Here is an 11,363-nt window from a genome sequence, read left to right on the forward strand (position 1 = left end):
GGTGTCCCTTCCCATGGCAGGGGATGGAACGAGATGAGCTGTGAGGCGTCTTCCCACCCAAATCATTCCGTGATTCTCAGGCTGCTCTGGACTCTTCTCAGTGGTTCACAGCCATCTGCCCACACTGCAGCAGGATCTCTCCACCACACAGGGATTTATTTCCAGCCAGCTTTGGACTCACTGGATCCCTCCATCCCTCAAAGTCCCTGTTCAGACACAAACCCCCTCGCACACCCAGATCCCTCACACACACAGAGATCCCTCAGGCATGGGTGACACCAGTGTCACGCTGACACCACTGAGTCACACCTTGCTGACACCCAGGGGGGTGGAAGAACTGTTTCTGCCTGGCCAGACACAACAGGGTTGGGACTAGTTTTGCTCCTCAGAGGTTCACACACACCATGGGGGTATGTCTCCCTGTGACCCCCCGTGCTCCCTTTGCTCCCTCCCTTCCCTGCTTGCCCCATCCATCCTCCCAGGAGCAAGCGCTGGCATGTGCAGGGACAGAGACCTTAATGCCAGCAAGGGACATCCAAGAGATCACAAGGATCGCAGGCCTTTTCAGGAGCCCATTTCAGGGGCTGATCAGCGACATTTGGAAGAGCTCCAACCCCTCCAGCTCCCATCCCTACACAGCTGTGTGCAAAATTCCCATGTCTGAGGAGAGGTCGCACAAAGCAATCCACAGATCTGTGCACAGCCTCCAGAAGAGGTTAAAGCTGCTTTCCAAATCTTCCTCCAAGGGATCCCAGTCTAGTTGGGATACACACACACAGGCAGGAGCATTTCCAGCTCGCACACTCACGTGTTTTCTCCACCACCACCAACACTCTCAGCAACATGAGCACCCATCGAGCCCAGCTCCAGCTCAGGAGCCCCTGGATGCAACAGGTTTTACAGGTATGCAGGAAGCAGTGCCAGGATTCCTCCTGTTCCCTCTCACTGCCCAATCCTCCCACACTGAAAGAAACTTGAAAGTACCAAATAACACTAACTCCCAGCTCACAGCAGTTCCAAGGGTTGCTAATTGCCAATTGCCAATTCTAACTGAAAGGAAGCTTTCAAATAGGCACATTTAGAGCCAGAGTTTGGGAACCTTCAGCAGCATTCCTGAAGTGTCCGAAACATTTCCTGCCACAGGGGAAGGCAGCAGAAGGGGCCAAGTGGGGAGGGAGCACGACACCCCCACTACCTGCTCGAGGTGAGCACAGGGCAGAGCATGGATTAATCCTGGGGAACTGGGAATGCCCCAGCTGAGGCAAGGCAGGCAAGGACGAGACAGGGATGCAGGGAGACAGATGGTTGTGCGCATTTATTTTCCTTTGATAAAAATGGTGTATGCAAATTACACAGCCATGGAGGCTCCTGGGAAATACCACCCTGCTGGTCCTGGGGAGTCTCTTGGAGAGAGTCAGAACATTCAAACACATCAGAATGGAGGGGGGGGTGGAGGATGGATCTAAACTGGGAAGAACATGAACTTCAACATTTTCCAGTGAAGCGAAAAAGATCATTAACTTATTTTTCCATTTCCTTTTTAGTTTTTACACTTGGAGAAATGAGCCCACCGAGCACAGGAGTCAGCGGCCCCCGACACCTCTGCTCAGGAACCACATTGCTTGGGCAGAAACACACCTTCCAAACACCTTCCTCTGCACAGCACCTTCAACTCAAGCTCAAGAACAGCACACCTGGTCCTTGCAGACCCCTGGACTCTGTTATACCACCCCAAGAGCATAAAGACCACACTTCAAATGCAGTTTTCGCACCCATTAACCCTTTACCAGGAGATCAGAGGCACCTGTGAGTGAGGGATACGGGCTCGTTTCATCCCAGGGAACATTAAGACAAATGACATCAGAAATTTCCAGGTAATTTCAATTTTTCTTTTGATCCATTCCCAACAAGATGCTGAGAGAAATAACCAATCCCCAAACTCGGCTCAATTTTTTAAATATTTGCCTGAAAGGAGGGCTAGGGAAGGGAATCATGTACAGTTAAAATCAAGCTACTCAAAACACAATCATTCAGGTAAGTAACTAGAAGTATCGCCTCTACCATCTAGAGAGAGAGAGAAGAGTGTCTGAGACAGGGCATATTTAGGAAAAAATACACATCTGAAGTCTCTGTGGCCACGATGAGAACTGGAATCCACATACAAGCCAGTTAAAGAGCATTTCAACATGAAATCTTAACTTAGTAGGAAGGTCAGGGGTTAAGCTGTATCTTTTTGTTTTAAATACATGGACAGCTGTCAGATATGAAAATGATGGCGGGCTTTCCGGAAAGATCCCCTGTGCATGTGTATGGATGCATGTGCTGACGTCTGTGGGGCAGCAGGACAGAGTTTAGGAAGGCTGGGAGCCCAGCAGTCTCTCGATAGCTGCGTTGATGTCCCCGCCGGTGGCAATGAGCGCCTGGAGATTGGCCTCACGGTTGATGAAGCCCATGGCATTCAGCTGCTCCAGCTGCTGTTGGAATCGCACTTCGGGGCTCTGCGCCTGTGAGGGAAAGGACGGAGACCTCGGAGTCAGAGAGCAGAGACAGCATCCAACACAGGCAGGGCTGGCAGCCACGGCTGCACAGGGACCCTCAGCTCAGCCTCAGGCTTGTGTGGGGACAGTCCCCATGTCCCCCCAGGCTGTGGCACAGCAGCCACACCAGAGTCAGTCCTGACTTGGTACCGACGGCAGCAGCAGTGTGAGGAGTAGGATCCCCAGCATTACAAGCTTAAATCTCTGCAAAGGGTTCCACACCCCAAAGAACCAGCCAGGCCCCTACACCAAACCTGGCCTAAAGCACCACAGCCACAAGAGACTGTTGGGAACCACATCCCCCGAGCAGGGTGGGATGGGGAGCCCCCTGGAGACCTCCCTGCCTGTCCCAGGAGCCACTGGGCATTACGTACTTGAGAGTTTCCTCCGGCCAGCAGCTGGATCATCTGCTGCATGAGCTGCTGTTGGGGGTTACCACCCCCGGCTGGAGAGGCACTGGCCGGCGTCGAAGCAGAGGGAATGGGGTTCTCCGGGATTGTGCTTCCTCCTGTGGAGGACGGGGGCATTCGGGGCATGCCGAAGGAGCCGAGGCTGCAGAGGAAGGCAGGGCACGCTCAGGGGCACGCTGGCGCTCTGGGCAGCAGGGCAGCCAGCAGGCCAGCTATGGGGCAGCTCTGGAAACAGAACCCGCTGTGTCCGTGCCTCAGTCCCACGTGGCGCTGTGAGTGAGCAGAGCCAACAGAGGCCTGCAGGGAACTGCTGAGATTGAGCATGACACACAGTGACAGCGAGCAGAGGGCCAGCAGCCCAGCCTGCCCCAGCGCACCCACCCAGCCTTGTGACTGTCCATCTCTCTCCAGAGATACAGTTCTTGAGCTCAGTCCACACCGAATACAGCAAAGGATGGGGGAGGGACCAAGTGCATTCCAAACCTTTTCTCCAAAAAGAAAGGGTCAAAGACTTCCCAGCGAAGCACAAGCAAGGAGCAAGTGCTAGTTAGCCAGGCTCAGAGAGGCCTGCAGGCACACACCCAACTGCCCCAGGACAGAGTACCCTAAGCAGATCTCCCCAGTGAACTGACAGCCAGTTCTGCCTGCTGGTCCCAGGCATGGCAGCTCTGCCTGCATGACCCCACTCCGGAGTGCTCCATACCTTGGCACTAGTCCAGGGGCCTCCGTCTGCAGCGTCTGGAGTCCCTGCTGGATCTGGAGCAGGGCCTGCATGGCACGGGGATTGGTGAGGATGGACAAGGAGTCTGGGTTCTGCATCTGGGGACCAAGGCAGAAAGACACCATGGTACCAACCAGCGGGAGCTCGGGCAGCCCCAGATCCAGCACTGCTACACTCGAGCAGGCACCGAGCTGCGCCTCTCGCCCGCGGCCAGCGCCGACCCCTGCATTTGGATCCTCCTCCGAGGCTCCAAGACCGCAGGGCTCATCTGCAGGGACACTCACAGAGCTCAGATCAGGTTTCCTAAATGAACTGGGTGAATCAGATTAGAACTGGGGGCACATGCCTTTGGAATCTAATTTACCTGAGAACCAGCTGCTCTAGCACAACTAGCTATGTTAATTTTTGTAAACTCAACACAGCGGGAGACTGTCCACACAGGGGTTCCAAGTAGCTTAATGAGCGTAATTTGGAGTCCACTTTTCAGTAATTTCGATGAGTTAATTCAGAGTGCCTTGTCTAACCAAGCTCTTCCTGTCTCCCCTGTGCAACCTCTTTCCTTCCTCAGCCCAGCCCCCCAAGCCCACATGCTTCGTAGTGCACTTGACCAAGCAGCTGAGATCCTGCCTGTCCCACAGTGGGGGGGAAGAAGCTCTGGAGCCAGGGGCTGAGGGCAGCACAGGGCCAGCCAGAGGCCTTTTACCTGCTGCAAGAAGACAGGGAGCTGAAGGCGGAGCTGTTCTTGAAGCTGTGGATTCCCAGCAAAGAGGGGGACATTTACCATGATCTAGCAAGAGACAGCACATGTAGGTAGGGTCAGAGGGTTGCTGCCACTGACTGGCTGTTAAACCCTACACAACTAAGCCATGAAGAATAGGTCGTTCATGCCCCTGACTCCCTCCCTAGGCTTTCAACATGCTCCCCTGCTAAGAGGGACCAAAACAGGACAGCTCAGTTCCTGACAGCAGTGTTGAACAGGGGCCACTTGGCCATGGGAAAAGAGAAGGGCCATTCCCATGTCCCTCTGAAAGCCACCTCTTGTGTCAGGAGCTCTGCTAAGACACAGGGCTCAGAGCTGGGGCTGCCTTCAGGCTATCAAGAAATACAGCCAAACTGTGTGTATTCACTCTGCTCCGGTGTCTGCAGGAGGAACCAGTCTGACCCCACAGCAGACTGGTCTCACTGTGCTCACAGCCTGCCTGGCAACAGCAGATGACTGCAATACTTTTACCTGTGCTGCAAAGTCCGGGTTCTGGGCAAGAGTTTGCATCATGCTCCGCATGTAAGGGGCAGAGATCATGTTCTGCATCAGCTGAGGGTTTTCAGAAATCTGCTGCAGGAGTCCTTGCATCTCTGGGCTGTTGAACATGCCTGCAAGGGGAAGGGAAGACAGAAAAAGATCCCTGATGAGCCTGAGTGCCGCTGCAATGTCCGAAATACAACGTGACTGGTAATGGCACTGCCTGTAGTCCATCCCCCAGCCAGCAGCAAACACCACTGTGGACACCATGGCAGTGCTCTGCTGGCCACTCTCCTGCTCTTGAGAGTGCAGGGACACCAGAGCTCCCAAAGGCACCCTCGGACAGGCACACCAGAACAATCCATTTGTGCTTGCCACTGGGCTAGAACCATTCCTCTGGAGAACAGCTCCGTACAGGGCTCTAATGCCAGAGGGACTGGTCCCCCGACAAAGCCTGGGTGACCTGTTCAGCCAGGAGCATCCTCCAGCTCCCCCCTCACGTACCAGCCCCGATGCTGGCAGCGTTCAGCCCAAAGGGATTGGATACGGTTGGGGTGCTCTGGGTGGTTGCTGAGCCCGTGCTCCCTTCGCTGCTGGGTGCTTGGCTCTGGGAAGCAGGGGGCGTGGGGCTCCAGGGGTTTGGCAACGGCTCTCTGTTCTCCGTCCGCAAAGGCTGAGAGCTCGAGCTGTCAGAATTCCCCGTCAAGGAAGAGAAAGGATTGTTGCCAAACTAGGGAGAAAGAAAAAAGAAACAGCCGGAATCAGTTAGTCCCAGCAGAGAAGGTCAGACCAACCCCAGCACTGAGCGAGCCAGGGAACAGCCGATCACATTCAGCCAAGTCCAGAATATGCTAAACACGTGCCATGATTTGCCTCCTGAGAAATCTGCAATCCACAACACACCTCGCTCGGAAAAAGACCGGGCTCAGGAGTGGCCACAGCCTCCAGATTTGGCTCCTAAATGCAAGGCTTCAAAATGCCTCTGTAAAACCAGTGCCCGGACATACCAGTAGGTAATGCTGGACTGGAGTATGTCTGCACAGCCCTCTGCAGCCAGACCTGCGCTCCCTCCTCCTGCGCTCCAAGCCAGCTGGATCTGAGCCAGCTCTGCTCCAAAGGCGTCAGGCTCCAGCTAATCCAGAGAGCAGAGGGCTGTGCTAACAAGGTGACGGGGGCCTGCCCATGGGCTATGGCTGGCATCAAGCCTGCTGGGGGACTGCAGGAGCCAGGGCAGGTCTCTGCTCTGACACCCCAACCCATGTAACAAGAGGCACTGAAGGCCAGTGCCTGCACTGGAGAGACATGAACAGCCATGCTCTAGAAAAGCTGCCCCACCAGCATGGGGGCCAGGGAATGATCCCCCTTCCCACACTACACCCCACTTAGAGGAAGGCAGCCAATACCTGCTCCCTGGCTGCGCTGAACATGGGCTCCTGGATGTCCGTGTACATTCGGCGCAGGGCGTTGTATCCTCCTGGAATGCTCTCGAGATTACTCAAAGCACGGTCCTGGTTCCGCATCATCTCCTGCATCATGGCAGGGTTACGAGCCAATTCCATCGTCTGGGAGAACGAGGAAAAGATGGAAAGCTCAGGCCCATGTGCGCCACGGAGGACCAGGGTGGATCAAGAACCTGGTCAGCAGCCCAGCGGTTTTCTACTGATTCCCTAGCCAAGTTCTGAAAGAGTTAAATCTCAGCTCCCAGGAGAAAGAGGATAATTAAACCCGTTTCACAGGCAGGGAGTAGAGAGATCATTTATCCAAGCAAAGAGAGCCCAGGGATCCCAGCTCCTCCCCAGCCTTGCTCAGCCTCTCTTCCTTCTCAGCCTCAGTTCAGCTGGATGAGACTGTTTTGTTTCTAAGCAGCATCAGGACATCCAAACATCTAACACGCATATGTTCCCACTCACACTGGATAGACTACATTCAACAGCTGGGAAGGCGGAAAAGGCTGAATCCTTCCACCTTCTCCAGACTTCTGATGGGTCTCTCCCGCACAAGGAATATTCAGGTCTCATTTGAGGATCTGCTTACGTACGGATTATTCGCAATTTAGTCCTGCAGCTCTGGAATTTCATGAATGGCTGACACAGTTGAAAGCAGAATAACCGAGAAGCAGATGGAAACTAGGCCCATTCAGCACAACCCTTCTGACAAGCCTTCCCAGGAAACAGCAGAGTCCTATTAACACCCTCAACTTCTCACTCAATCCTTAAGCTTCCCTCTAGCCAGTCCTCTAGGGAACTGGTCCTCTCTGTTCTGGGAAAAATCAGAGCCCTCTGGGATCCCGGCCTACACTAGTGCTCCCCACTGATACAGGTAGTGAAGCACTAACTATACAGCTTGGGGCTCTGTACTTTATCTGTCAAGAGAACTAGAGAGAAACAAAGAGCTTTTGCAGTAGCTTCACTTCTCCAGCACTGCTTTTACTCCCATTCCTGAATCAGAACACAGTAGTCTTGTAGGCAGCATGCTAGGATACTCCCAGCATCCTTTTTTTCCCAACACACCGTGGATTCAATAGCTCTGAAAGGGAGACAAGATTTGCAAGGATGTGGGTTGTGTAATCAGTATTCACATAACTCAAGACCACCATCTGTTTGTTGGGAGCTCACAGCAGGAAGGAAGAGATCTCCAAAAACCACTGTTCTGGCATTCCCACTCCCCCTCAGCAGAGCAGACACTAAAGCTGGTCCACAAAGACTCTCCTGAACGCTCTTTACCGAGGCTCTGGTGTGACTCACCTGTCTCATGAGCTCCGGGTTATTCAGCATGTGGCTTATCTCTGGATTTCGTTCCATGAGCTGCTGCATCTGGGGATTGGCCATGATCATCTGCCTCATGAGGTCAGGGTTAGACATCATGTTCTGCACCAAGGGATTCTCCATGATCTGGGAAAGCATCTCTGGGTTGGACATCAGCTGCCGCTGCATTTGCTGCTGGAGCTCCATGAAGTTGGCAGAGCCCATCCCAAGATTGCCCAGCCCAGTGATGCCACCGAAACCAGCTGGAGAGGGAACAACACACGGGGAGAGAGGCGTGAGTCAGTAACTGTCGGCAGCTGCAAAAAGAGGACAGGCACATCAGCTGAACTGCACCCCACAAACCCAGGGGTATCCCACGTTCCTATGGCAGCCAGCTCTGAGGGAAGACACCCCTACAACACACCTCACTAAGGGCTGTGGCATTACACTGAGCAGGGACACTGAGGTTTGCTGCAGGAGTGACTCATGCAAAGCCCACAGCGAGCAGAGACAACAACGGGGGTCAAGAACCCTGACTCCTAATCCCAGAAAATCCTTCCTTCTCACAGCCCCCACTTACAGAGGATGGATGTAGCACTGTTGGTGCCTCCGTCTGCAGGACCTCCCATGGTCCCTGACCCGCTGCTCCGTCTGCTGCCACTCCCTGTGTCCGGACCGGCACTGCTGGATGTGGAGGGCTGAGATGGGGCAGCAGGAGAAGAGGGGGTTGCAGTGGGGGCAGAAGCAGCATTGGGGGCAGAAGCAGCAGATGTTGAATCTTGGACCCTGCAAAGGATCAGAGGGTGTTAAACTCCTGGGGCTAGGGAAGGGCGAGCAGAGTCCTTTGTGGGGTCACGGGACATGCAGCCCACGCTGACCAAGCTCCCAGCACACCAGTCACCCCCGCAGGAGCCAGCCCCAGCTCCTATCCCAACCCTGCCTGCACGCATCCCAGCTGTGCTCCCAGATGCCTCCCATGTGCTGGATTCTGCCTCCCATCCTGATGCATTGCAGCCCCTGTCATGTTGTCCTCGCCCATACAGAGCAGTTGGACAGGTCTTACCCTGAGTTGTATCCAGCTCTTCCTTGAATCCCACTGAACTATTTACCTCAGCCATATCCTTGAGCAATGAGTTTGCTCCAAACAGGAAAATCCTCCTGCTGCTCCCACAGAAACCACAGGAGGTTACAGCAGGGCTGGTACAAGGGGTAAACGAGACTCTGCACTTCTAAATATTCCTATCAGTGCTCCTGGGGCAAAAAGAAGTACCAGCATTACTCTACAGAGAGGGAGACTGAGGCACGAGGCAGCAGCACCTGTGCCACAAAGCTATGGTCAGTTTGGCTCCAAATTCCCAGCTCTGCCATTGGCTGTACCTTCATGCAAGACTCCTGCATCCAACACAAGTTGTCTGGAGCTTATTTTAACACACCCACGCAGCCACTGTGCCATAGGCCACTACGCAGTAGGTGCTGGACATCAGCTTTGCTAAGTACACCAACCCAGTTCAGTACCTTGGCACCACAGTTCCTTCTCAGGAGTGTTACAGGAATTTGAAACAGAACATTTAAAGATTCTCTGAAGCCTCCGCAGTCACAACAGTGAGTCCTGGACTAGTGCTGAAGAGCTTTCACATGAACTTAGACCAGAAAATTCACTTTACTTGCCTCAAATAATGCTATTATACCTCTGAAAATAAGAACAATTATTTTTCTACTTTTTCTTTTCCAAACCAAGAATTATTCTTTTTGTCTAACTCCCTTTCCTTTTTCACTCTTATTCTAGCACTTGTAAGATCAATCCCAAAGGTCCCTGTCCACTGTCCAGACTCACCCAACTGCTGCTGAAAACCAGCAGCCACTGAGAGAGGCAGAGAGTGGGAAAACAAAGTAAATGGGAAGCTGAACAAAAAAGGAAGAAGGAAGCTGGAGAAAGGGCACTTGGTTTCTATGAGCACAGGGAGAGACTGTAATGTACCTAGGACTATTGGCAGGAGAAAAATGAGCAGATCAGGACAGCTCTGATTCACCCTTTGAAATGGTTCACCAGTACCACATTTGCTGTGGAGACAGTGGAAGAAGAGCATCAGGCTCTTCAGCTACCTGGAGAGGCAGAACCCAGGGAGAGGCTCCTGCAGGACCTGATAATACACATCCCTGTCTTTGTAAATAACAGGTGGGAAAAAAAAAAACAGGGCAAAATAACCATTTTGATTAATGCAGCTCTCCCAGAAGACGGCAGAACTGCACAGAGATGCCACCCTGGAGCTTCCCGGGAGCCCAGACACACCACGGCAGGAGCCCAAGGCAGAGGCAGCCCTGGAGACTCCCACACTGCTCTGTGCACGTGGTCACACAGCCTGAACCTCCACACACTCTCGAGGTGGAGCACCCACTGTGCTTAGAGCAGAGTACATGGCAGGAGATGACAGAAAAACTTGGGTGCTGGCTTCTACAGCAACACAAATTCACGAGAAAGTAATTTCTGTTATCAGCAACTTGGCTTTGTCAGAACTGGTATCAAGTTCCGATGGCTTCTTCCAAGATTAGTGAATTCTAAAGGCTCAAAATACATGAAGCCACACACACAAAACTCATGTTAAAGGACCAGCCCCACCAAGTACCTGCCACACACCCATGGAGCACACGGGTGGGTGACAAACCCCATTACAGGCAAGGAGAGCCTGGGAAAGCTCATCAGGAACCTCACTATCAGCTATTCCCAGCCCTCATTTGCCCTCAGCCCCCCAGACCAAAGTCTTACTTCTGCGGAGTCTTAATGACCAAGTGCACAGTCAGCCCATCTTTGATCCCATGTTGATTCAACGTGTCTCCATCCTTCAGGATCTTCCCAGCAAAGATCAGAACCAGCTGATCCTGTTTGGCTTTAAACCGCCTGGAAATCTCTTCTTTGAACTGGAAAACAAACAGAGCATTTTTCAGGCAAAGGACCAAGACCAGAAATATAAAGCTCCAGGGACCAGATCCACTCTGGGAACAGCACAAGGGAGTGACAGGCCCTCGGAGCCCAGGTACCACTCAGGCACCAGTTGCTAAACATGTTTGAGGTGTTTAAGGAAAACCAAAACAAAGCAAAGACAAGCTCTGCACTCACAAAACATGGAGTAAATCTTGGAAAGAACACAGCCATTCCCTCGGGAAGAGCTGAAGGCTTCCAAAGCCAGACCAAGTGTGTCTCAGGCCTAACCCAAACACACCATTTATTCTGAATGACTGAACTGCTTTGTCTCTGCTTATTTGAGCTTTTTTCCTAAGGAAAGCCTAACTCTGATTCAATACAGGACAGAGCTCTATGGAAAAGGGAACAATCCTTTATCAGCCAATGGAAATAAACTAGGTCTTCTCCAATGCCTATTTCTGCAACCGAATTCCCTGTGAGCGCGCCACGGAGCACGGGCATCTCTTCCTTACTGTGTGGTGTGCTGGGATTAACACCTGCCAACACCGCTGTCACTGCTGGCCCCACCAGGGCATTCCCAAACTGATTTGGAGGAAACAAAGCCTTGCACTTGAAAGCCACAAATTACAGGGAATTCAGAGGGGAAGGCCAGCACAGAGTGCAAAGCCCATGTCTGCCCCAGAGCTCACAGTCTTCACACCAGAACCCTAAAAACAAGGCTGGGGAGAGCACAGCCCGGGCCCAGAGATCACCCTGGCCCCACAGCTCTGTGCCTTCCCTGCACAGCTCCA

The 11,363-nt window shown here is 53.0% G+C and overlaps 2 protein-coding genes across 2 annotated transcripts in view; both read right to left on the reverse strand.

The window, feature by feature from the left end:
• The window catches only part of GPATCH4 (G-patch domain containing 4), a 7,136-nt gene extending 6,291 nt beyond the window's left edge, over positions 1–845 (reverse strand). The window contains exon 1 of the mRNA XM_029964121.1: positions 809–845. Within this exon, the coding sequence (XP_029819981.1) occupies positions 809–845 (37 nt within the window). The remainder of the gene's footprint in view (positions 1–808) is intronic.
• A 451-nt stretch (positions 846–1,296) lies between these two features.
• Positions 1,297–10,566, reverse strand: UBQLN4 (ubiquilin 4). The gene is made up of 10 exons (XM_029964187.1): positions 10,417–10,566; positions 8,233–8,438; positions 7,653–7,915; positions 6,312–6,470; positions 5,413–5,638; positions 4,900–5,039; positions 4,372–4,455; positions 3,651–3,766; positions 2,912–3,089; positions 1,297–2,504 (listed from the first exon to the last, which is right to left on the reverse strand). Exons 2-10 carry the CDS (start codon positions 8,279–8,281, stop codon positions 2,352–2,354), a joined length of 1,368 nt encoding a protein of 455 aa, XP_029820047.1. The 5' UTR covers positions 8,282–8,438; positions 10,417–10,566; the 3' UTR covers positions 1,297–2,351.
• Positions 10,567–11,363: the final 797 nt, after the last annotated feature.

The sequence above is a fragment of the Manacus vitellinus genome, unplaced genomic scaffold (genome assembly GCF_001715985.3).
Source record: "Manacus vitellinus isolate BGI_N305 unplaced genomic scaffold, ASM171598v3 scaffold_106_pilon, whole genome shotgun sequence".
Classification (NCBI taxonomy): Eukaryota; Metazoa; Chordata; class Aves; order Passeriformes; family Pipridae; genus Manacus; species Manacus vitellinus.

Bases quoted from the DNA above. Each gene is read 5' to 3' on its own strand.
- UBQLN4 (XM_029964187.1), bottom strand. From the start codon at position 8,281: ATGGGAGGTCCTGCAGACGGAGGCACCAACAGTGCTACATCCATCCTC. The intron at 6,471-7,652 runs GTGAGTCACACC...TCGTTCTCCCAG, and splicing joins ACCCGGAGCTCATGAGACAG to ACGATGGAATTGGCTCGTAA. The intron at 3,090-3,650 runs GTATGGAGCACT...CTTCCTCTGCAG, and splicing joins GCCCCTGGACTAGTGCCAAG to CCTCGGCTCCTTCGGCATGC.